This window comes from Pholcus phalangioides, unplaced genomic scaffold (genome assembly GCF_987345545.1).
Source record: "Pholcus phalangioides strain wild (caught in Gottingen) unplaced genomic scaffold, Ppha-v1.0 ptg000017l_1, whole genome shotgun sequence".
NCBI lineage: Eukaryota > Metazoa > Arthropoda > Arachnida > Araneae > Pholcidae > Pholcus > Pholcus phalangioides.
The window spans coordinates 41,596,169-41,624,016 of NW_028301610.1; the positions used below are offsets into that span (position 1 = coordinate 41,596,169).

A 27,848-nucleotide genomic window follows, 5' to 3' on the forward strand; every position below is an offset into this window, starting at 1 on the left:
ATAAACACCAACTAAGAAGAGGGTTTCCGAAATTCGACCCCTAAGGGGTCATGAAGGGGTTCAAAGGTAACATGGAGAAATCACGCCAAGCTGGAACGGCTGGATCTATAGTCATGAAATTTGTTCAGAAGTTCCATTTACATACACACTAATTAAGAAGGTTTTTTTTTAAATTCAATCCCTAAGGGGTTCATAAGGGGGGTTCAAAGGTAATGTAGAGAAATCACTCCTCAGTGCTTGATGCTTGTATCCGATTTGGTGCTCACAAGCACTTGATCAACTTTCCAAATTTGCAAATTTCATTCAAGGATTGAAATCATCCTGATTCCATGCATTCATATGTCACACTTGTCGTAAAAGTGCTCTTCTTTTGGTGATGAGTAAAGACAGTGCTCACGACTAGATAAAGGTTGAAGACCTTTTCTAGTCGCCTTAGAGGTTCAAAGATAACATTGTTCAAAGATAACTGAGGCAGAAATCATGCAAAGCCAAAACTGTTGAAGCTATATTCATGAAATTTGGTTAAAAGTTTTATTCCATGATGTGAAGACTAACTAGGAAGGGGTTTTCCAAATTCAACCCTTAATAGGGTCATGGAGGGGGTTCAAAATAACGTAAAGAAATCATGCCGAGCTGAAACTGCTGAAGCTATAAATGTGAAATTAGGACGGTCTTTTTGTATTGTAATATAGATACTCACTGAGAATAGTTTCTTCAAAATTCAACCTCCGGAGGGGGGGGGGGGTCAACGGTTATATGGAACAATTATCACTGCATTTTACAATATTTAGCCGTTTTAGCTTTTTTTAAAATATTCATTTATCTTTTCCAATGTTGTTGTTTTTTTCTCTCAGACATCAATCTCTAGAAATGATTGGTCTTCTACTGGATATTTAGGATGGTTATAAAGAAACAATGTATAACTTTTTGTATACGAAATCATTATTTAGGTTCATTTTTATTCTTCAGATCCTAATGGCTTACCAGTGGGTGTCAGATGCTATCGAGAGAAAGATAACAGCCTGCTTATTGAATGGACTGCAGAAAAAGCAGGCAAGTAATCTTCCTATGTATTTTCATGCACTTTTATTATTGTTGCAGTGTAGTTAAAATCGTAATCATAAATGTTTTATGAGGTTTTAATTTTTTGAATTAGAGCAGAAATATTGAAAAAAATGGATGCTTAAATTTTTACGTAAGTTTTACATAAATATTTTTTGTTTCATTTCTTATGATAGTTGTTTCCTAACATTTCTTTGTTTAATACGCTTATAGTTGCATAGGTGTTTAATGCCATGGATTATTTTTACGACTTGCTGAAAGAGCCATGCCATAAAAAATATGTCACAAAAACACCTTTATCAAATGAGGTCATTTTTTTTAAAGTAGAATTGCTAAAATCAATCAGTGTTCTACTAAATTATTTAGGTGTATATTCCTATGAAATACCAGAAACTACAGGATGAATTAAAACAACCAGAAACAAAAGTAAATATAACTCATTCCCTACAAACTCTGTTAACAATATACCCTCTCAACTCTCATTTTGTTAATATCTCACTAATATATATTAATATCTCACTGAATAAATATTTATGTAAATGATGACTTTTTAAAGAGCATTTACAAGTAAAAACGTTTCTTACAAAAGTCACTATATATACACCTATTAACACTAGAAAGATGAGTTGGGGGACTATACCTAGGAAGACAGCAGGTAACTGTGCAACCCCATAGCTTTGACCCATAGCAATTTTTGAGCATTTTAATGTTTTGAAGTATGATATGATATTTTTTAGATAGAGTTACAATACAAAGAATTAAGGGTGAAAACATTGATAAATTAATCTATTTTTACTATTATTTAGTTTTTAAAGCATTCTGTGCAAAAGACCTCTCTTGATGTGTGTCAGTATGGAAGGAATTTTTCACTGGGAGATTTTTCCCCATCGATATGATTTCAGTGTTACATCATTTCTAGGTTTTAAATAGTATCAATGGGTGTAATCTTCCTTTATTTTTCTCACAGTTGGAAGCGCCTGAGAATGGCCTTTTTGAAGGGTTTAAGTAAAGCTTATCTATTTCAATTTGAAAAAAATTCACATAATATCAGTATTTGTAAGCAATGAGTTTCTTGTAAACTATTTCAGAGTCCTCGGCATTTTATTGACAAGGAAGGTCACACAATATTTCATATACTTCTATCTGAACAGGGCGGGATCAACCATTAAGCAAAATAAGCACGTGCTTAGGGCATCAAGAGAGAAGGGGCACCACAAAAAATGATCAAAGAGTTTTTTTTTTTAATTTAAATTTTTTTCCCAGCATCAACCATCCGGTTAAAAAGCCTAAAATTTTAAGAGCACTTGATTGCACACTTGAAGCTTTTTATTGAAAAGTTCACCGGGGCTGCAACTAAGGGAGGGCAGGGGAATTGGGGGGTCTGGTGCCTGGGCTCTGGACCAGGAAGGGTGCTGAGTTTATACTGTTTTTGTTAAAAATTATTAGGAGAGGGCACCAAAATAGATACAAATTTTTCAAGTTGCAGGGTAAATTTTAGTTTCAAGTTGCGGTCCAGAGGGGGATACAAAAGCTGAGGAAACTAAGTTAATTGAAGCACTTATTTCAAAAACCCCATAACTGACACATAATTCAAAATTCAGTCAATACTGGTTTCTTTTAGTTGATTGATAGACGCTTCGTTTGGTGCAGAAACCCACTGAAAAAACATTTTGATTTCCTGAAATATTTATTTAGTGCAGAAACCCCACAAGAGACATCACTTACTGGATTTCTGCGCTAAAAATTTGTAAGAGGTAGCAGCACTGACGGACATTGTTGGCAGGTTATATCAGGTGGTAAAAAGATTGAACAGGTTGTTAGTGAATTGCAATCAGATGTGAAAACTCAGTAGAAAAGGAGAAAAGTTGCAGTTAATTTAGGCATGTACAAACATAATGTAATATACAAATCACGAGTTCGGGGCAAAGAATATGCCACTTACAAAAAGTAATACAATCACTCAGAAAACTCTTCCTCACAAAATCAATGTTCCGCCAAATGTTTCAAACTTGGCACAAAAGTAGTTATAAGTGAAATTTGGAGTAATTTCTACTCAATGGGTGGAAAGCAAAAGCATGCAAGATAAGTGTATTTGAAAAGTGGTGGCCATGCTCTTACAATAAAACTGTCAACTCTGGCGAAACATCGGGAAGGTGTATTCGAAAGGGGGAAAGAATCCCACTTAAAATATCTATGTACGAACACTTTGTCTTTAACCATAGTTTACCTGGAAAAGTGAAAGCCAAGACCTTCATTAATGGCTTGTCTATGTCAACATTTTAGTCGAGAATGACCACTTGCCCTCTTGAACCACCAACTACAAATGCCTACCCCTGTTGGAAAAATCCCAATCAACAAGAAAAAAATTGATAATCTTCAAAAGCTTGTTGAATATACAGCAGGACCCCCTAACTGAACTTATTAATATCATAAAAATGATAAAACAGTGTTGTAAATTTGTTTTATTGCAAAAACCCAGTAACTGCATAGGCTGGAATTTTTTTTTTTACCACCCTCAGTAGAGCCATCCTTCACATTCAGGATTTTTTCGTAAAACAATATCTGCTTTTAGTTAAGTTGGATGGTTTTTCTTGATTATCTGAAAATTAGGAATTCTACGCTTATGGGGGGGGGGGGTTCTGAAATAAGTGGTTCAATTGTGTACAAGACTTGTCAATGCTCAGTTTTTGGATCGAAAGTCTGCCCTATTTCCATAAAGTAAGCGCAAAGTCTTCTCAACAGCATCATAGGCTCCGGGGTAAAACAAAATTTTCTGAGAAATTAGCTATGAATACCTGCCTACCAATTTGCATACTTACTCTCTCCAAAACTTTAACAAGATCAAATTTGTCATGAGGCCTCCTGGCAATCGAGGCTCCTGACCCATGGGATCATAGGCCTCAAGTGAAATGATTTTTTTGAATCTCACCCCGTTCCCTTGAAATTACCTGCTTACCAATTTACATATTTTTGAAAATTGCGATCAGATCTAATTGTCATGAGGTCCTGAGTCATTCGTTAAGGTTAAAGTAAAGGGGGAGGGGGACACCAAAATCATTTATGTACTTAAAGCCTTCGTAGAGGTTAATCCGACCCTGTATCTGAAGCAGTTTTTCTTCGCAACCGATAAATTGGATATTATTGAGAACTTGGTTATTTGTGGAAATAAAATGACATTTAGGGGTAGTTCTAAGTTTTTCTAAATAGTTCTAAGGCTTCAATGTGGTACAAATTTCAGAAAATTTTCTTTGGTGAATCTGTGTCTTCTTACCATTTCTACAGCAATCATAAGAACATAAATATTTCTACTTTGCAGAAAAAGCAATTTAACAGATAAAATAAGAGAAATATTTAACAAGAAAATCTGAGACACCCGCTGACTAGAATAAAGGTAGAAAAAGGCTCACAAATGAAGATAATATCGTATTAGATGCATAAAAAACTATCAGAAGAATTTTGACTGTACATAAATAAATTGTGACAATGGTGTTATTATTATGCAATTAATATGTACTATGATTCACTTTCATCTTTATTATTTATGATTGTCTTCATTATCACTATTTGTGATTTTTTTTCCACAGGAAGCCATAAAATAGAAGTTTTATATATGCAAAAGCCAGTCTCTGGGTCACCATTCACTTGCCAAGTGTTTGACGCGACAAAAGTATCATTACAGAAAATAAAGACAACAACCTTTGCAGTTGGTGAAGAGATTTCATTCATGTGTAAGTATATAATAAAAGACCTAATGTAGTTTTTTTTTTAAGCTTTTTATTTTCATTTTGCTGAAACATTTTTTTGTTTTTATTGACAATACTAGCTGTTACCTGTGGCTTTGCTCATGTGGATTTGGTAATCTCAAAACTACTCGACGATGATGTCTCCATATAACATTTGAACCCCTCGTGACACCCTTGGGGGCTGTCTTAGTGGGCATCTACATTATAAAATATAATACTGACTAAATTTCATATTTATGGTTTCATTGATTTTGGCTCACTGATGATTGATCTATATAAGCTTTGAGCCTCCCTTAGTGAGTTTAATTTTGAAAAATCCCTTCTCGGTGAGTCTCTACATTACAGTATAAAAATGCTGACCAAATTTCATATTTGTAGCTTCATCAGTTTTGACTCTTTCACAAATTTCAGCGGGTTTGGCTCAGCGTGACTCCTATGCTACCTTTGAACCCCCCTCATGAAACCTTTAGGGGTCAAATTTAAGAAAACCCTTTCTTAGTTAATCTTTGCACAGTGAAATAAAACTACTGACCAAATTTCATTATTCAAATTCTACATTGGTTTTGGCTAGGCATGATTTGCCTATGTTCCCCAGTAGCACAATGATATCATTAGGATATCGTATCGATACCAATCTGACATTGGAACATTGAATGAATATTGAATGTCAGAAAGAGGTTAGAAATTTTTACGTTTCTGATATCGAATGATATAGTAAAAATGTATTCACTCAACAAGTGCTGAAATATCTTCTTTTTTTCTAAAATAGTTTTACTCTTATTTTTACAGCATTTCATTTTGAAAGATATTATCTGGTATGATAATTAGTCTCCTTTGAAATTATCCAAATTTCTATATGTCGAACTGCATCGACAAATATATGCCATATGTACATCAAACAATATCAGTAACAACGTCGAATGGTATCAAAATCTCTACATTGTTCTCTAGTGGTGTGCTACTGGATAGGGCTGTCTTAAGAGCATCATGGGCCCCCTGGCCAAGTGATTTTTCTGAGGCCCTACCGGAAAAATTCTCGAAAAATTCAACTACTTGTCATTTTTCTGAGGCCCCTCTTCTCTTGAGGCCCCGGCCGTGCCTGGGTGGGCCCATGCATTAAGACGGCACTGCTACTGGAGCTACCTTTGAACTGCTTTTTGATCCCCTGTAGGGGTTGAATTTCGAAAATCCCTTCTTACTTGGTCTTGAACCCATGAGATAAAACTTCTGACTTAATTTTGTAACTATCGATGCAACAGATTTGGCTTGGCATGATTTCTTCAGGTTACCTTTCAACCGCCCTTATGAAACCTTGGGGTTGAATTTCAAAAAACCCTTCATAGTTAAGCTTTACGTCATGGAATAAAACTTCTGACCAAATTTATGACTATAGATTCAGCGGTTCTGGCTTGGCATGATTTCTCTATGTTATCTTTGAAAACCCCCTTATAACCTGCTTAGGGTTTGAATTTCAAAAAAAACCTTCCGTAGTTAGGCTTTATGCCATAAAATAGAACTTCTGACCAAATTTCTGTGAATAAAACTTTGTACTTTTCCAAACTATGTGAAATTATTCTATAAAATTAATTATTATGATTTTTTTCCTGAAGAAGGTTTTGCCCCACGAGCTTTGTGTTTTAAGTTATACATTTCACTTTAAAAGATAAGATCTTCCTCCTTATATGATCGTTTAAAAATTCAAGTACTGTGATCTCTTGTTTATGCGTTGGTGCAAGGGAACAAGGAAGAAAGACGCATAAGTAAGCGAGGCATTTAGGTGAATGGCATTATGATCTTACAATATAGATTAATTCAATTTTACATGAAAATTACAAGATTGAAAAGTGCAAAAATTTCAGTTATTTTAAAGAAAATAATTTATTGCTCCAATTTGTTTTCCTTCAAAGCAAAGATTATCAACAAAGAATCAAATACATATTTGACTGAAAAATTCAAGACTTAATCAATTAATAGCACAAATAATTTGCACTACGTAGAATGAGATTGTCCTGTCTCATAGTTACAGGCATTCCTTACCTTGGGCATTCCTGTATATAACAATACGGTCCAGATATTATACTATGTCATTGTGCTACTGGTGATGCTATATTTTTGACTGGGAGTGCAAAAATTGTCTTATAATGGAGAGAAACGTATAAGGGAGAAATCACTGTAGTTATTTTTTCTCGTGCTAATTGCAAGAACCATATTTAAAAATATCATCCTCCTCTGTATTAGAGCATACTTCACGATCCCAATCTCTAAAAATGCTACAGTAGGTCCATTCTTGTTTTGATTTGAACTGTGCATGATGTTCATGAGAAAATTTTCAAGATCTCAAATTTTCATGTTTCAGATGTTTCAGAATTATTCTCTTCTTCTCACAATAATTTTCTTGCTGCTTTCATATTTTCCATCCCTTGATGCTGAAAAATATATCTGGGGTCTCTTATTGCTCCAGCACAAGCTTATAGAAAAGAGGAGCAAAAAGCATAGATGTGTTTTCCCATTTTTTCTATTTTGAATATTTTTGAGATGCTGATGCTTCTTTAGGAATGTGTATAATGGCCTAATTGCTTTCTCACTATTTTTTCTTGAGCTAGGAACTCTTTGAGCTTTTTTAATTTTGTCCTCATTGTTGATTTTGAAAATATTCTGCTTTAAACTACAATTCAGTATTACCCGGTTTTGCCCCACTCATACACTGGCATTCTCAAAACAATTTCTTCAATGATGCCTTCAATTTTCTACTGATGTGTTTAAATATTACTTGAAAGATAACAAATTCACTCATACACTTGGGATGTGATTCTTCAAACATTTTGTCGAACACTGTAGATAATACAAAACACGAAATTGAATTATTTCTACCTAAAAAATGATTTTGATAAAATCACACACAGTATAACCACCCACTTCCAAATCTCCAAATCTTACTTCAAATTTCTTTAAAGACTGCAGAACAGTAATTTACATGTTCTCGGGTAGATTGCAGAACTGAATTCATAAATAATGCTCCACTCTTTCCTACAGTATAAAGATCTAGTTAAGTAAAAAGAAAAAAAAAAACCTATCCATATCTTAAAAATTTGGCATAAAATTTGTTTTACAACAATTTTGAATTAAAAGAAGCAAAACTCAAGAAAAACCATGAATATAGCTCACCTGTTTTTCTTTTAACAGAATACAGCAACTCCCTGACTTTCAAAATTCATTTTACTGAATTTTCAACTTTCAAAACAGAAATATTTGGTGCTCTTGGTGAATCTGAAATTGATTTTTGGGATATTTGCAAAACAATGTCTCAACAATTTTGTTTTTGCATTCTCACTTTTTTACATTTGCATTTCTTCTCTTTAATTATGGCCCTCATCACAAAATTATGGGTATTCATAGGATATAAAGTTTATTTATTTACTATAGGCCTACATGCAATGTAAATTATATCTTGTACATTGTACATTTATGTACAAAGTTCAAAGCATAATATCTTTTTAAACACCTTTTGACTGGAATTAGCAGCAACAAGAAATGGTAAAAAAATATAAGGGACATTGTAGAATGTTCATCATGCCATTTCTAACTAAGCATCTAGATCAGTTCAGTGTTTCCCAAAGTGGGCAATATCACCTTCCTGGGGGTGATGGGATTATTCAAGAAGGGGATACCAGCTTGAGACATTATTGGGGGCTACGAATTGACATAACAGGGCGATGGGAGGACGAGAGGTAAAAATTAGTGTTCGAAAACTCAGACCCTTTTTCCTGGGAGCCTTCTTAAACATCCATGCCTATGGACAAAAAAAAACTTAGAATAGTGCACACATCAGTTTAACTTGTTTCATCTGTTAAGAAAAAAGACCAGTGTTTCCCCCTCTCTTGAATATACGCTATACATTCCAAAGGTAACTGTAATTTATTGATAAAACCTACTGTCACATAGTTCCATACCATCTTGGGTTGAAAGGTCCATCATTCCCCTGGGACTGGTTTTGCTAAATGACTACGTCATTACTGATGCTATGGTCTCCCACAAAGTGGTGGCTGGTACTCATAAGAAGTATTCAGAGAAAAGTACTGAAAGGATTTAAAACAATTTTAAAGGACTTACTGATGATGTGAATTTGAAGACATTAAGGGCTATAGCAAATGAATTGAATGGTAAAACTCTGAAAAAAATTATATATATATATATATATAAAATAACATGTCCTGACTGATTCACTGATTCATCATCGCCGAGACGGAACTGCTGAAGCTATATCTATGAAATTTGGTCAGTGGTTTCATTTCATGACATAAAGACTCACCACTGAAAAGGGGTTTTTGAAATTCGACCCCTAAGGGGGTCATAAGGGGATTCAAAGATTACATATATAGAAATCACACTGAGCTGAAATCGCTGAAGCAACAAATATGAAATTTGATCAGTAGTTTTATTTCATAGGGGGAAGTTTTATTTCAACACAAGGGTTTTTATGAAATTCCACTCCAAAGGGGGGGGGGTCACAAGGGGATTTAAAGGTTGTATACAGGTATCACACAGTGCAGATACTGCTGAAACAAGAAATATAAAATTTGGTCAGTATTATATTTTATAGTTTAGATACCCACTAAGACGGGATTTCTAAAAATTCAACCCCCCATGGGGATCATGATAGGTTAAAATGTTATATGGGTGAATCATCGCTGAGTAATTTCCAGATTACCAAATCCACATGAACAAAGCCATTAGTATAACAGCTAGTATATACATATGTATATAATCAGATTCATTAATTCAATTTTATTCCTCACGTCAACAACTGAAATTCCCAATGGGATAGATAGGATGGACCATGACTTATTAATATGTCATCAATCGATTGCTTTGACAAGGGGACAACAGTATTGATTATTAAGGGGACAGCTCAAGGTTGTGTTATTGCAGGGAATTTTTCTATAATAAGTTTTGTGAATAAATGGAATAGTTTACTCCCGGGATAGTGAATTCTAGTGCAATTGACACGTTTAAAAAGAAATATGATGAATGTGTTGGGGTAAATTGAGGAGCTAGCCATACTTAGATAAGGCTGGGATTACATTGTAAAAGTTTTGTAAAAGTGCTTTTATAAAACTTGAAAAATACAACCAATAAGCTGATAGATTACATTTGAGCAAATGCAACTGATCAGTTTATTGGTTGTATTTTTCAAGTTTTATAAAAACCTTTTACAAAACTTTCATAGTATAATCCCGGCCTAAGACAACCATAAATATTTTTTATGGAAAGTATTAAATTTTATCATGTATATATATATTTTTTAGATTTTATAATAGCACTTTTAATTTGGTTGTTGAATTTTAAAAATATATGGCATCCATATTTATTACAGGCATCTTTTTCCAGCCACCTCATTGGGAATTTTGCCTGTTGTGGCCTTGTATTTGTATTAGTGTTTTGCAAGCAATAGGATGTTCAAAAATCACTGTTTTTACAAATGAAAAAAATTTTGACATTGAAGATTTTTCCAATAATTGGAATAACAAAGTCCAAACAACAAACTTTCGAGAGGCAGCAAAAAATACCCCTAAGATCATAAGGAGGGGGTCATTGTCCTGTATCAGTTAATATGTGGTAAGGGTGTGCCCTATTAAAATAAACCATAACAAAGGTTTCTTTCATGTGATAAAATGATAAAAACATCTTTCAACGTCTACAAAAACATTGTGTTGGATTGTAATAGTGATTTAAGCAAAAGTTCCAAAATTGAACATGGTACTACAGTACCTGCCCACAAAGAACTCCCAGAGATTGCTCATCCAATTGGGAAAAAATGCAAATAATAGCTAGATGGTCTATCTGGACAATCAGCCACCGTGTTCATCTGCCCAAAAAGCTAACAATCCACAGGAATAGCTTCAAATCGATGTTTTTTACTCTGTCCCTCCATCTGACTGACCTTCCAGAAATCCCAACATCCACCCATTGGGCTCCAAACTGCGGGATGAACTTAAGGACAGAGATGAAAGCATCATGCTAGCACTGATAAATTGTAATGGCTTTGGTTTCTGCAGTGGGGAGATAGTATAATTTGATTTGTGGGTGACGACAAACATTGACAGACTCTTTTAGCATAACATGCACACAGATGTTGTATCTAAGTAGCGAGGGGAACTTGGGGGTTTGGTTCCCCCCAAAATGTAAAAAAATGACCAAAAAAGGGGAAAATATGGCCAAATCTATTGTTCTATCACTTTGATTTTCCCCCGAACGAAATTTCTGGCTAAAGGCCTGGTTGTATCTACATTATTTTGAAAAATAAAACAAAATTTCTTTTTGAATACATTTGTAATTTATTGTTTACAAGTATCAATAGTATTTATGATATGTATATGTTTACTGACGTTTCAAATATGAGTAACTTGAGATTCAAGTATTAAAAATTAGAAGCTTTCTTGCAGGAAGGGAGCATAGGAGGACAGGTAATTTTCTGTGTATTAAAAATGTTTTTGAAGGAAAGCAACTCATTATTTCTCTGGAAGAAAATACCCGTGCCTCTCCAAAACTTATTGGGCACTTTAAAAAATTGATCCTGTAACCTGTACACACCCGTATTTAAACTGAATAACATGTATTTGAATTATAACATAAATAAGCAAATTCACTGAAAATTTATAAAAATAATTATTTCATTTTAAAAGTGGCACTTGGTTTTATTTTGAAAACTGTATTTTGGAATTTTTTAGTGAATCGTAAAGATGCTGGTTATGCAGAATTAGATGTTACAGTGACTAGTCCACTTGGAAGGCATTTACCAATTGAAGTAAAAGGTACACCAGATGGTGAAGGGGAACTGATAGAATTCACACCAACAGTTCCTGGGAAATATAAAATTGCAATCACTTATGGTGGAATTGAAGTACCAGGTACTGTAATTTTTTATCCATGTGACAAAATTGTGAATTTCTTAAAATTTTAGTTGCAAGAAAACAACTGAAAAATGTTTAATTTTATACTGTGCATTACTTTTATGTTTGCTTCAAGAAAATTTATTTCTCATTCTGAATTCAAACAAAGGTTATGATATCTTTGAAAACCTATAAAATGACATTATTCTTTTTTAATTAGTTGTTTTTTAATTTTAATGGTTAAAAATCCATTCGTTGTTGCACTACTGGTTTCAGGGCATCTTAACGACATCAGCAGATTGGGCTGGGACCCAGGCATTTTTTGGGGCTCTCTTGAGTCATGGGTTTTATATATTTTTGGGAAGTCTGCATTCAAAAATTTATAACATTATTACAGAATGCACAGCAGAAGCCTCAGAAGTATTTTAGACCTGCGGGTGCTTGACTTGATTTTTATATAGGAAATTTTGATTTCTGCATTACTTCTGCGGGTGCTCAGACCAGTGATACAAACTATTGTAGATGCTTAAATAAGCACCTACTGCAACTCCACTAGCTTTAATGCTGCTGATGCATGGGAATGCTGAAAAATATCTATACAAAAATATGAAACCCAAAACAAAAATTCCAAATTGATGAGAATTTGAAATTTAATGAAAAAAATATGTAATTCCAGAAAAAGTGAAAGCATTTTCTTAGATAAGATAATGCAAGAAATAATAAAAGTATTACAAAAATTAATACTTAAAAGTTAATGAATATAATGCAAGAATGGATGAAAATATTGCAATAATTAATGAAAAACAATTGAAAAAATTGAAAGTGAAAAAAATCCAGAATTAATAAAATTCAGAATTTATGGGAAAAAAAACCATTTCCAGTTGTTCCCCATGTTTGATTCAAAATCCTGGCTTAGGTCTTATTGGCCCACCTTTTAAGACACCACTGCAGTGCCATCTTAATGCATCGGCCCACTTGTGCATGACCAGTGGGCTTCAAGAGAAGGTCCTCAGAAAAATCACTTGGCCCTGGGCCATGATGCTCTTAAAAGGCCCCTCCATCACTGACTGGTTTAAAAGATTACAAAACCAAACATTTTATTATTTATAAACATTTAATAAGTATTTTTAAATTCGAAATAGACCCATGTGTCTCAAGTTTGATCCGATTGTTTAACAATACATATATTTTGAATTAATTCTTATGATAGCGCAACCAAAAGAGGCTGACATTATGAAGTCACAAAGCTCATTTTCCCATGCAAAATAAACTCTCGTGTGGCCAGGAGCAGGGCTGTAACTAGGAGAGAGCAGGTGGGTCTGGTGCCTAGGGTGCTGGACCAGAAAGGATACTGGATTCACCCCTTAACTGCTTCTTCTACATGTGGATGGTGACAAAATTCTGGTTTCCCTAGGAGACAAAGTATGTAGTTGTGCTTCTGGCCAGGGGATGGAAGCTGCTTGAAAACAGCTTTGACATCCAGATTGAAAAATCTCCCATGTGGAAATAGCCTAAAATTGTCAGTTGACCACTTCTATTGTTTAATAAGCTTCATTTTTATTACACCGTAGCACTGTGAAGTTTTATCCTATACAAAATTGTATAATTCTGAATGATTATTACCTTCTTATGCTTTATTGACTCTTGTTTTCGAGTGCTTACTATGTTACTCATTGTGAAACTCCAATACCACACTGACTTTACACACCTAGTGAAAAAGACGTAACAAATGCAAGAAAATTTTAATCTTATTTAAATGTTGGACATCTACCAAAGATGTTTCTTATTTGAAACAGAAGCATCAGGCAAAAAAAAGAAGGCTATAGTTGCTGAGAAATTTTTTGTCGTGTTTTTATATATTTGCATTTCTATGTATTAGTGATGTTTATCTATATTGATGGTTAGTTAATAAACTGTTTTATAATATAACTTATGTATAGGGTTTTGGTATATTTATGTCTTGTGTTACTATGTATGTATTAATTATGCAATTGAAAAAGAAAACCATAGCCAATTTAGCTTTTTCTGTAGAAAGTTTGATATGTTTCATTCTGATTATAATAGGGAGCCCTGTTACATTTATTGCTCAAGATGGTGGTATCCCAAAAGTAGAAGGACTTGGATTATCTTCAGCTCAAGTTGGTTGCCCAGCAAGCTTTAAGATACTAGCAAAAGGCTTATGGGGGACACCACAAGTTATGGTTGATGGTAATATTAATTTTTTGTTCACCACTTCCAGTACTAATAATTATTAATTCTATTAGAAGCACATAACTAAGATTTCAAGTTTCTTGAAGTTTATAAGTTATATTTGTATTAATATGTAAATACGTGTGTGACAAATTTTTGAATTAATGTTCCGATCCAAAACTGCTATTCAATACTTTTTGGTTAATCTGAGTTGCAATCTTGAAAAACTTTGAAGAAATACTTAAAAATTGTAGATCCAGAATATTTTGGCCATATTTTGATTTGATGCCATGCTTATGGTCTATTCTTTATAACGTATGTCATGTTTTTTTGGTATAATGTATGTTAGTATTGACACACTAAAGTAAGATGTGCAAAAGTGTGTGTGTGAACAACTTGATCATAAAATAATCCAAGTCAGCTCAAAAATATTTAATACAAATGCTCAAATTTATGTACTAACAAATATTCAATTATCAGCATGAAACACGTGAGAAAAAGTGATTATATAAAAATAAGATCTTGATGCTTTGAAGCCAACAGTGGTGGTGAACTATAGTGCATTCATCTTTATAAGTGATAATACCTATATTAGCAGTTTTAATAAAACACACTATACTGTGTCAGACTAATTCGTTTTTTATCAGTATAGCCTATGCTCGATTTTACGAACCAGTCTTCTGGTCCTAAACAATAAGCCATTCTTTTGAACATCTTTTTCAAAAGTGCTAAAGACACTTAGTGTGTGAAATGAGTTAGATTTAAGGCTGGCATTTGTGCCGTGATGAGGATGTGGAATGTATCAAAGGCGGAGAGAAAAATAAATAAATTGTGACCGAAGGTTAAGCAATTTTGCAAAAAGGAAATCGCTCAAGATGGTGATTGATTAGTGACAAAAATATGTTTCTTTTATTGTTAATGATTTTTTCAAATGGGTGAGTGAGATAATGATGCTGATAACATAACAATATAACATAAAAGTTAAGAATAAACTTTATGTGACACAACAATTATCTTGAGTACCTCTTTGAGCAATTCTGTATTTTAATTTAATATGTTCCCTACCCATGGCCTACATGGAATCGAGTTTTTAGTAACGTGAGACCACATCACTTCAGAGTAGTGTGTAGTGCCCTTAACATCATATCAAAAATAAACAACAGCTATTGTCAGCACGCATAATATTATTTAAGAAAATAACACCTTATATTTGATTTCATTTTGGACCTCATGTGATTCCTGATCAGAAAATCATATGTAGAAAAAATGCATTGCCTGATATGTTCACATCTTTTCTTACTGAATTTATTTTAAAATACATCCTTTCAGACAAAGACGAGAAGGGAAAAAAAGAGGATTTTGAGTGAAAAAAAGTTTATATCCTCTCACAAGATTTCAGAGTTGCTTTGTTAGGTACACACACATGGTACAACAATAGCAGTAAAGGAATGGTATTTCTATTTCTTCCATTCAACTCCCGCCCTAATATTGTGTCAGATACATTGGAAGGGTTACAGTACAAATGTATGTGTATGATTCGTACCACATTTCAAAGTAAAAATCTGGTTGTGTGTGTGTGTGTGTGACATCATTTATAAATATTATTTAAGTATGATTCATACAGAATATTACCGAATATGGACATATATATATTTAATGAAATTAATATAGTTTGATTTTGTTTTTGGTAATAATTTCCAATTGAAGCAATTAATTTGCAATAAACATTTCAAGTTTAAATGCTATGGCAGTTATTTATTAGCATTACTTTAAGATGCCATGTTGCAGCTGGTAAACAATTAAAGAAACCAGTAGAAAAAATACTCAAGCAACATGTTTTAATTTCCAAAATTTCTGTATTTAAATATAACGTATAAAGTATAGGCCTATAAACTTTAAATTAACCCTGTGAGTGGCATTTATGAGCTATCTCTTCTAACTTGATGTTTTGTATTTCAGCAATACAGAGTAACTCATTTTAAAAGCCTCTTTTTAAGCAATGATGTGCCCAGAGATTTCTTAAAACAATTTTAATTTTTTTAATGGCCTGTAACTCATGTCTTCTACTTACCTATTTTTTCAAATTCAAAAATTATTTCTCACATTTCCCATGAGAAATAATCAGCAAAATGTTTTAACTGCTTTCACCAGTCCGCAACTGTAAAATGTTGATTTAGGTGATTCCACACAAGATTCAAAAAACAATGATTGTAGAGGGATTAAGGATTTATATTTGTAGTGAGATTCCACTTTGTTTGCTTTAGGCATTGTATGATATTTTACCATGTATATATAATTTTTGGTTTTTTATAATTACATTTTTAATATATGACATCCATATTTGTTATGGACATCTTTTTCTCAGCCACTTTGTTGGGCATTTTGCCTGTTGTAGCCTTGTATTTGTATTTCGTAATCAAAAATTTTCAACTCAAACCCACTTTCCTCGCTTTGTCAGATCACCTGGTAGTAAGCTGTACTTCTTGCAATTTTTCTTTTATTCACAATTTGAAAACCGGGGGGGGGGGGGGGGGAAGAGGCTGCTTAAAATTGATGTTTCACTTGTCATAGTCTAATTTACGGTAACAAAAGAATATAGAGTGAAACTCGGTTATTGTGCCTCTGCCCTCGATTTTGTGCCAACCCCACTCAGCACCAGAAATTTTCAGCAAACACATCTTCCATGTATAACTACTAGCTGTTACCCATCGTTTCGCTCGCATTGATTTGGTAATCTAAAAATCACCAGCCGATGATATCCCCCATATAATATTTGAACCCCTCATGACCCCATTGGTAGAGGAATATTCAGAAATCCCATCTTAGTGGGTTCTCTACATTATAAAATATAATACTGACTAAATGTCATATTTATTGATTCACCAATTTTGGTTCAGTGATGATTGCTCCATATTACCTTTGATTCCCCCCCCCCCAGGGGTTCAATTTTGAAAAATCCCTTCTTAGTGAGTCTCTACATTACAATACAAAAATACTGACCAAATTTCATATTTATAGCTTCAGTAGTTTCGGCTCAGCATAATTTCTCTGTTAAAACCCGTATGACCCCTCAGGAGTTAAATTGTGAAAAACCCCTTCTAAGTTAGTATTTAGATCATTAAATAGAACTTCTGACCGAATTTCATAAAATTCAGTGGTTTCGGCTCTGCGTGAGTTCTCTATTTTTACCTTTGAACCCTCCTTATGACTCCCCTAAGCCCCATATACATGTGCAGGATTGGGGGTTGTTTTGGTGATTATTAATTGCACTGCAACTTTTTCCCTCATGGGGGAAAAAAGGAGGGACGGAGATCTGTCAAAGGAGTCCCATCTTCGATGCAGAATAATGGTAGTTAACTACAACATTTTTGTCCCATAATCCTTTGTGTCGTGAAAACTACTGTTAGCTCCTTCGTCAGCCATCTTGAGCTAACCACTTTCGTTCAAACCATGTCACCAGTAAGGACTTCTGGAAAGAAGTGGGGGAGAACCGGCATAAGCTAAATGCCATTTAAACTGGTTGTAGCAAAAATCCCTGTTACTGGTAACTTCCCAGAATATTATATTTCCCATGTAAACAGGGCTTTAGGGGTCGAATTTCGAAAAACCATTGTTAAGTAGTCTATCTCATGAAACAAAATTTCTGACCAACTCAGCCCATGTTATTTTATATATATAGATTACACTGGTTAAACCGTGATTCAATGTAATGCCAAAATTACTATTGTGTCATAATTCTGCAAAATAAATAATGGTGTTGAACCTGGGTTCCACTGTACAATATACACTCATGTCCATAAATTGAGGATAATGCCAGCTCTGGCAAATAAAGGTTCAGAAACAAAGCAAACGTTACTTATTCATAAAGCCCATTTATTAAACAAAAGATAAGGAACAAAAACGATGGTGTATGTATGATACCATTCATAAAAACTAGGATTTTTGCTCCCTGGAGCAATTGTAAAAAATACCTCCTTTACAAAAACTTACTATTACATGGTTGGTATGATGATTACATTGTATGTCTCCCATGCGATGAAATACAGTCCCTACAATGCCTAGGCATGCTGAGTATCAAATTATCGATCTGATCTTGGGGAAGATCACTCCACTCAGCAAGCAATGCTCTCCGAAGTTCCAGTACACATGTAGCAGGTGGTTGATGGGCTGCAACTCATTGGCCAAGCATGTCCCACACATGCTCTATCGGATTCAAGTCAGGTGAGAATGCTGCCCATTCCATACGGGTTATATCCTCAGATTCAAGGCATTTGTTTTCGATGTTTGCTCGGTGAGGACGGGCGTTGTCATCCATAAACACAAATTCTGCACCCATGGTACCCCTAACAAACGTACATGTTGTTCCAGAATGATGTCCCGATAAATTTGGGCTTTCATGGTTCCGGTTTGAACATACAGATCTGTTCTGGAACCCAGTATAGTTCCACCCCGAATGTACAATGCTGCACCACCGTAATGGTGTCGTTCAATGATGTTGTCTTGGTGGTAACGGGTACCTGGCGTTCTCCATATGAAAGTCCGACGTGAATCAGACTACAAGCTAAACCTGGACTCGTCAGAAAACATCACACAAGCCCACTGTGACAATGTACCCACATTGCATGTTCTCTACCCCAGGCTAATCGCTGCCGACAGTGAGTTGCCATGAGCGGAACACATCTGACAGGCCTGCGAGCATATAGATCAATATCTCCCAAACGTCTGTACACGGTTTGTCTTGAAACTGTGGTACCCGTGGCTGCAGATAGCTGACGACACAGGTTTGATGCTGTGCTCCGTCTGCTTCTTTTGGCAGTTACTGCCAAATACCGGTCTTCATTCGGCGTTGTAACTCGGGGGCGACCTGTACTGTAACGTCTACTGACATTTTCGTTATCTTGGAATCGTTGCCAAAGCCTAGAGATGACACTTTGGGCAATTCCAAGTTCCTCGGATACTTCCATCTGAGTATGCCCACATTCCAGGTGGCCGATAATTCTACCACGTAAAAAATCATCCACATGCGTCCTCTGTGTCATAACTATTCGCTTATGGCACTGAGCGCCTTACAGAACTCTTGTGAACAATTTCACTTCTTTGCCACCATTCCTTATATACCCCCCTCTTACAATCTCGTCATTGTGACGTACTATCGGCATCATCTGGTGGCTTCCTGAAATTTGCATATCATTCTTGTAGATGTGTGTGATAATTCTACAGGTGAAATTTTTACTTTAGATTACGATTTCCGTGTGATTCTGAATTATCCTTAATTTATGGACATGAGTGTATAATAGAAAAAGATGGTAATCCATCTTTTTTACCATCTTTTTCCATAACCTCGGAATATAAATTTTCCATACAATCTCGTCATTGTGACGTACTATCGGCATCATCTGGTGGCTTCCTGAAATTTGCATATCATTCTTGTAGATGTGTGTGATAATTCTACAGGTGAAATTTTTACTTTAGATTACGATTTCCGTGTGATTCTGAATTATCCTTAATTTATGGACATGAGTGTATAATAGAAAAAGATGGTAATCCATCTTTTTTACCATCTTTTTCCATAACCGTTCTAGGTTTTATGTTTTCTGAGTTGGGGGGGGGGGGAGCATTTGCATGTGCTCAAAATCAAAAGATAGCCCTAATCTTTCAAAAAAAGATATGTCATTTTTTACAGAGGGTATGGTGTGATTTGCACTGTGCCATTTCTAATGCAAATCAATAAAATAAATTATTCTGGGGAAAGAGTTAAATGCTCATATTACTTATAAAGCTGATGATTGTATTGTTAGCTGCATTTCATGATATTAATTCACTCCAAATCTCATTTCCATTCCAAATAAAATCACAAGTTTTGATAGCTTGTGAGTATGATTTTTCATGAATCATGTTTGCATTTGTTATTTGAAAAAAGTTTTTCATTATATCCAAAACAAACAAATCTAACATACATGGATTAAATGTGTATTTGACCTCACATATCATCACCTAATAATGAAAACCTTGTGCATCAATTTTTAAAAAAATGATTTTTTGACAGTTTTTTTTAGATTGAGGACGTTATACCTCATTTCTTCATACCTTCTATTACAGCTTTTGAAAAAAAAATCAGCAATGATTTGCTATCTATAGAGAAAAAATTAACCCCTTTGTTTGTTATTCACTGGGACGTCCCATCCGTTTCTTTTCTCTTCCTATAAAATTAGGAATTTTGGATGAACGAGGTTTTCATTATAAGGTGACTATTTGATTCTTTACTCTCTCCAAATTCTTCTCTTATGATTTTCATTCAACTTCTTTCATGACATTTTATTGTGACCCAAAATTTTTCACCAAATAACTTTTGTGGCACTACTCATCAAAACATTAATCACCCTTAACCTACCATCAGGTGAAATGGATTTGACAGGTGAATTACAGTTTTCCAAGTACCAAAGAATAGAAATCTAGAAATTGTTAATGTTTTTTATATCATTTTAATGCATATAACATATTTTTTCTATGTGGCTGAATAAAGATTTAGTCTGAAGGTATATGAAACATGTTTGTATATACTTTTCATTCATTTTTCTATATAAATGGAAATTTTTCATACATGAACCTGTGTGGTAAGTGCTTGTTCCCTATTTCATACCTTTTTGATTGTGCCCAAACACAGTATTAAACTGTAGCATCCATCTTTAAAAATTTGAAATTTTTCTATGACTTTATTACTGACTGATCCTCATGACTGATTCCATGAATCAATTTCAATCATTTCTCCTCCAACTAGCATTTTTGAAAATTTTAATGCAGTTTGAAAATTTTTACAAAATACAAATTTATAATACCTGCTAACTTATGTAAAGTATTTTTGGAGTAATTTTTAATTAACTTTTATTTAATTATATTTATTTAGGACCAGAAACTGAAACAGAAGTAGAATTACACGAAGAAGAAGATGGAGTGCTTTTAGCAACTTATGTGCCTATGGAAATTGGATTGTTTGATGTCAAAATTTTATGGAACAACAAAGAAATTCCAGGTATTCCAAAATATCTTGCATGTAAATACAGAGTAACCCTAATGTAATATACGGTCGGCCCCCCGTATTCGCGGTTTTTTTTCTTTATTGGGAAATCTTTATACAACACTCAGCAATCATTGGTTCACGTTTTGTTTACAAAATTTTAGTTGTGCTTGTTTAGGATGGCTCATTCTTCTAAATGCTACTGATAATGTGCTTTGAAAAGGTGAATAAAAGTGAAAACTTGACAAGAAAAATTGGATACATTGACTATGCTTGGCGAAGTCAATACCTGCTGTGGTCCGCCATTACGGAATAAACGAATCTACGGTGAGATATATCAGGAAAAAGAAATCTGAAATTCGTTCAGCCGTAGCCGTAGCTGCACCCGTGGCAGCCAAACCTTTGCAGTGCCTATGGGATCCATGTGTTTCACGTACAGAAAATGTTTTGTTTTTGGGTACAAGACTGACACAAAAATGTATTCCAATTGATGGTAATATTATAACAGAAAAGGGGAAAAATTTTATTCTTCCATAAGGAAAGGGCTGGTGAAACGTCAATTTCATCAGAATTTTATGCAAGTAAAGGTTGTTTCATAGGTTTAAGAAACGATTCGGATTGCGTAATGTAAAAAGCACTGGCGATCAAGTCTCTGCCGATCAGGAGGCAGATAAACTAGATCAAAGTCAAGTTTTGTGGAATGTGAGGAGTATTTTGCCGAGTCCTGCCCTATAGGGCAATTTCAGCAGCTTACAGATGGCTTGGCAAGCTAATGAAAAACCGTGGGAAGACAAGTCTCACAGGCCGACTTAGGTTGGGAAAAATCCGCTTCGAGGTGAAATTAATTTGTTTTGCAGGTAAATTTTGTATGTTAAGAATGGGAAAACAATGCGACAAAATTTTGAATAATTGAAGTCATCACGAAATTAATAAATAATTTGGCGGAAGAGGTGAAAAAGCTGTCACTGGGTTAGTTTTGTAAGTGAAGAGATAACGCTGTGAGAAGAAAGCTGGAAAGACTGGTCCGCTGCGATTGGTCCAATTCCAAAGAGCCCTGTGATTGGCTGGTTTCCTCAGCAGGCTGGGATCTGAAATGAAAAAGATTTAAACAAAGTTCCTAGATGGTAGGGAAGTAAATAGAAAAAAATATAAGTAATGTTAGCAAAAATAAAAGGTTTTTTTTTTTTTTTGATTATAAGATTTTTTTTGAAGGAGATTTTTTGATTTTTGGAAAGGGTGAAGTGTTAGCGACAGAAGAAGAAGATAGAACCTGAAAAGCAAAAAGTTTGGCCATGCCTAACAGCCATCATAAGTCCATCTTTCATGAATTTTTTCTGCCTGGATGGTAAAGTCCTTCAGAAGTTACAGAGAGACACCGTCTGAGATTGTATCTTCGGCCATGAGTGAGATAAGTCTTCAACTGCTTTTCGGGTTAGAGAAGAGAAGTTCTTCGAGCTTACCTGCAAGATAGCAATAGGCACTGGGGAGGCCTGTACCAACTGGCTGCCCGTAAGCGGTGATGCGGGATCTGCCGTCAAAGGTGCCGGAGCCAATGTTGACTTTTTCTCCATGAAAGCCTTGTACTTCAGTAGAACAGGGCGAGGCAGGAAAGATGTATTGGAAATAGTCTTTTTTTGGGAGTAAGTCTGGGCTAAGATGGGATTTGCCTTGATTGAGTCTGGTGCCAATGAGGTGGTCTTGTTCTTCTTCAGAACTTTAAGAAATTCTGGGAACTTTTTGTAGTTGGCCGGGTGCAGGCCTAGGCAGAGAACACGTGTCGGAGTGTCGGGCCCTCTCACTTTTTTGCAGCAGCCAGGCTTGTGAATGTCCGTGCATTTGAGACACCTGTAAGCGTTGGAACAGGAATTTGCAAAGTGCGAGAAGCCGAGACACTGACGGCATTGAAAGGCGTGGAAATTCCAGATAAATTTTTCGACAGAGATTTCAAGATGGAAAAGTGATTCAAGTTTGAGAATCTCTCTGTTGGTTGGAGTTTTTTCGAGAGAAATTTTCCAGGTTTTGGTGAATTTCTTCCTCCGGAAAAGTTGAATTTTCTGAGTTGAGAAACACCCAGTTTCTCGAGAGCCTGTTTGATGTCAGTATGCGAGATACTCGGTTCGAGACCCTTCAGGAGCACCGAGAAAAGGTCTGACCTTTTTGATTTCGGTTTTTCTAAGATCTTTTCTTGAGATAGCCATTCTGTAGTGGCTGAAAAGTCTTTTTGCGATTGAAATGAAATTTCGACCGCTCTGTTGAGAATTCTCACACTAAATGAATGCGAGCAGATCACTGTAAGGTGGGCCTCAGTAATGGTCCATTTCTTATTGGCTGAGATGTGGAGCGTGCGCTCTTCTCTCGTCATCTCTGATTGGTCCTTTGAGCTTGGTTGGCCAATGAAGTTATTCGGGTCTGATGGTATTGCAGGGGCGCGGTAGCCCGGTCGATAAGATACTCGCCTAAAGTACCAAAGGATGTTTAGAGGTGTCGCGAGTTCGATACCCGGTTCGTCCTTGTCAGAAAACTTTCCTGACACAGGGGTACAACAAACAAAACGGCGACTTGACCGCAGCAAAAAATTGCTACTGCAGGGAGTCCCCCATCGAGGGGTTAGCGCACCAACCTCTCGACGAGTATAAAAAAAAAACAAGCCTGCCGTTCGGAATCGGCAATAAATTGTAGGTCCCGGTCTAATTAGCCCTCGCGTGCAGAAAATGACCGTGGTGCGCCAAAAATGATCAAATGATGGTATTGCATCTGGTTTTTCCTCGTCCACAATCGATGTTGCAATCGATTCAACCGAAATAATCTGAAGGTCTGGGATTACCTCGGAAATTAAAGAAATTTCCGGATTTTCTGCTAAGTCCATCATGTCATCAGATGTGGAAAGAGAAGAAAAAGAGTCCGTGGGTCCTGCTTGATCGGCTGGTTGCGAGTCTGGATTGGACCTGAAAAGAGAGGGAGAATTTTGGCTTTAACTCAGAGTTTCCATCTGCTCTGGCATGAGTGAGCACCATGAGTCCTTCATCTTTCTCAGTGTCCAAGGCAGATTGGCAGAGATGTTCTGGTCAGCTAGATATAAGGATAGAATTTTCAAGAGATCTTGACCAAGTGGGCAGGATTTGAACTTGTCCGGGTTGGGTATTTCTGAAAGAAAATTGTCCAGAAATGCTCGAGCTGCATCTTTGGATTGCATGAGCGCCTGTTCATGAGAGATGAAGTCAGCATTTATGCCGTCTTCGATAGCATCCAGGCTGGCGATGAGCAAGTCCCAATCGAAATTATGAATTGCCAATGTCAAGTGGTGAAGGAAACAGTTGCCCTTCTTGACGGGTTGTGGTTTCGGGTTCGGCTTGGGTCTCTTCTTCGATCTCGCCATGATGCGGGTCAGCTATCTGGTGAAAGCGGCACCTGAAAAGAGAAGCTCCGTCGGTGAAGGAGCAGAGAAAAAGCACATCCGTCCCTTGCCGTGAATGGGGCCCCTTTGATTTTTTGTTTTTTTCAAATTTTTGATTTTTTTCAAAGTTAAGTTTTCCGGAGTCTCAGGTTGTATTTACGTACATAAGTGGCTTGACCTACACTATTGTTTTGCGATTGGTCAGTTGATTATATGGCTGGCAGCGTATTAAAAATAGTTGTTATGCTGGTAGAGCCTGATTGGCTGAGAGATTTGGAGTTATCTGATTGGCTGTTGTCGTCATTCTGTTGCTGGATCTTGAAGGGGAAGGTTCTTTTTCTTCTGAGAGCTGGTGTCCCGGATATGCTCAATTTCAAAGTTTCTTCTCTTTTGTTATAGCTGTTTTTGTGCTTGTATATTTCAATAGCCTCTCTGTAGATTCGTGGAAAGAAGTGGTCAACATTAGTTATTACTTGTGTTTGGCTGAACTGTACACTGTGGTTGTCATTAAGCGTATGCTCTGCCACCACTGACTTTTCTGTTTGGCCCATTTTGCAGCAACGTTCATGCTCTTTTATTCTCATGGCCACAGATCTTTTTGTGGTTCCAATATACACCTGACCACAGGCACATGGTATTCGGTAGATCCCGGTGTTGATAGAGGGTCACGGTGGGGTGGTCTTTTGCTGATTGCAGCATTTCACATATTTTTCTGATTGGTTTGAAAATGGTCTTTATAGGTAAAGACCTATGGACTTTGCTACAACACAATTTTTATAAGTTGATTTTAGGAATTGCAACCTGCAAAGAAGTCAGGGACGGATCTAGACATTTTTCAAGTGTAAGCGAATAATATGTTAGTGCTCCCCACCTCAATCATAATAAATGTGTAGGAAATTGTTAATGGACAAATATTCTGCCAAGAATCATAACGATTACAATTTTTTTCAATATCCATAGTGTTCAATAGCTCAGTTAAAAATGTAACCTAAAAATGCTACTACTGTGCATTAATGAGATTCAATCACACAATTGAACTTAAACACGTACTCCTATAGTACTAACTTTATTTTTAAAGGGAGAGCCTACTGCTCGTCTCCTTTCCTGGTTAACGACTTATTTCGTAATACAGTCACAGAAAAACGCTCGCTACAATTGGCGTACAAAATAGCCGCCAACTCACATAATTTGATGTATCGGCCTAACACATAGGTTCCCCAAGAATATTAATGGCCGATGGCACAGCTATAACTATCGATGAATGTAGAAGAAAGTTCTAATTTTAATAATTATGTGCACAATTTTGTTATTAAATACACACCACTAACAAGGAAGGTCTCTTGACTGCCATCCACTGAATTTAATAGAAATTAATAAGGTAAATGCACAACAAATAAGTAAGGTATATCAAAAATTTTATTTTGATAATTACAACTGAAACATAAGTCAAAACTCCTTGTGTTTCTGTTGCTACTCCAACATTCATGTTATAAAGAGACTTTTCTGGCATTCAGTTTGGCAATATCCCTTCCGTATCCATTTCATTGAGAATGTCATTTTTAATGGACATCAAAGCTAGTCCATTCAATCATTCTTGACTTATAGTTGATCTTAAATAGGTTTTTATTAATTTTAACTATGAAAAACTATGTTCGCCACTGGCCACTGATATTGAAAGAGCGAGCAGTATTCCAAAGCTTACAAAAATGTTTGGAAATTAATCCCCATAATTTTTGTGATGAAAGATAATTCTTTGGCTGGAGAAGTACCGGAGGTCATGGGCAGAGATACGGGGCATTAACCCCCCCCCCCCCAGCATCAAAGGTAGAACCAACTGATCTAATGTAAATGTGTATATATGAATTGAGACATCATCTTCCCCCCCCCCAAACTTTCACGTCTATCTTGGCCTATGCTGGAGGTCCACATAGTTGCAAATATTTGGAGTTTGTTGAAGAGAATCATGTTATCAGTGCCACGTTCCTCTTCATCACTTAACGCAATTTCAAGATTCAGACATGCTTTCTTCAAATCTTTCTTTATCCCATGATGTGATCACTTTGTCAAGTACAACATTAAAAAAGTTTACTTTGAAAGATCTTTTCCCATCCCCAAGTAGGTTCATCCTTCCTTTCATAAGAGAATTATTTTTTATAATCCTCTTAGGTGCAGAGGGTCAGACATGAAGGAAACATTGGGGAGGACTGAATGGTGCTGGTTGTCCTGTATATAAGGGACTAAATTGTGTGCACAGGAGAGGAAGGGTGCATTGCATTGTTTTTTCAGAAATTATTAGGTGGGGGGACTCAAATTACCTCAGTCTCTAGGTTCCGGCACATATGCTTGGGCGCACTTCTTTTTCTGCAAGAACTTTTGCATCTGTAATAACACCATTGACTCCATCATCAGACCTCATGTTTTCAAGAAACTCTTGGATCCTTTTGATGAGATATATTGAACTTTGTAGATCACAGGTGACATTCTGTAACATTTTACTGACCCTGTTTATTTTAAACAGTATCTCATGCCAGGTGACTAAACAGCAAAGGAATTTGAAACTCTTCAGTTTTTGAGCAATTCCCAAAGTAGTGTTTTTGTCAAAAGCATAAATTTTTTGATCATGGGAGGCTTCATACACAGCATCATTAATATGCTCAAGATAGTTAGGCTTGACTGTTTTTCCTCAACTATATTTCTACCTCTTTATTGTCAGAAATCTACAGAAGAATTTCTCATATATAGATGTTTCTATGCTCTGCCCTTTTGTCAATAGTGTATTTAGAGTACGTTTTTAGCCGTTCTACTCATCTTTCTTTCTCTGATCCTTTCCGTCATCCATCATTTTCTTCCCTGTACTTTCCTAAAAAAAAACCTAATTGCCATAGAAATGTAACACCTCCTGAAGTAACAATACACCCCAAGGATATAACAATAATTAACGAGTAACCTGCATATGTTCATGAATGTCTGTTTCTTTCAAAGATGACAGCAGTATCAATAGCCTGAAAATGTGTCTGGTGCCTTAAAATAACACAAACATCCAAAAATTATTTTTGGTTAAAATAACTGTGTTCAGCTAGCAATAATCAGCTAGTTTGCTATGGGATCCTCGGGAAGGTGGCAAGATTCTCAGAAACAAGGATCCCGGGAAAGAAACCCTAGCGGGAAGCAATTGTGGCTATGGCATTAGCACCAGTCTGCCAGTTGATGGACAAGTCTATTTTTGTGGGGAAGGGGTGTTTGTTCAATGTTCTACTGCTGTCAGCTCAGTTCACCATGTTTGGTGCTAAATGGACCATTATATCTCCATCCCCAATTCGCTAAGACTCGACCTTGTTGTCCTTATTGCTGTATTGTATAGTAACATTTTTCTGAAAATATTCACCTTGAAACAAAACCTAAAAATACCCCCCCCCCCTTCAGTTGGCGGCCCCTGCGACCACATAGTTCACAGGTTTCAAGATCCAGCCCTACTTGGAGTATAACTTTAATTCTAGAAATGGGCTTGAAACTTGAAGATATAACCTATGATATGAAGTTGAATTCTTTGACGA

At 35.7% G+C, this 27,848-nt stretch overlaps 1 protein-coding gene across 1 annotated transcript in view; it reads left to right on the forward strand.

The window, feature by feature from the left end:
• The window catches only part of jbug (filamin-type immunoglobulin domains fbug), a 302,454-nt gene that overhangs the window by 218,692 nt on the left and 55,914 nt on the right, over positions 1-27,848 (forward strand). The window contains exons 36-40 of the mRNA XM_089246657.1: positions 970-1,057; positions 4,651-4,790; positions 11,534-11,713; positions 13,760-13,903; positions 20,790-20,915. Coding sequence (XP_089102783.1) covers positions 970-1,057; positions 4,651-4,790; positions 11,534-11,713; positions 13,760-13,903; positions 20,790-20,915 — 678 coding nt within the window. The remainder of the gene's footprint in view (positions 1-969; positions 1,058-4,650; positions 4,791-11,533; positions 11,714-13,759; positions 13,904-20,789; positions 20,916-27,848) is intronic.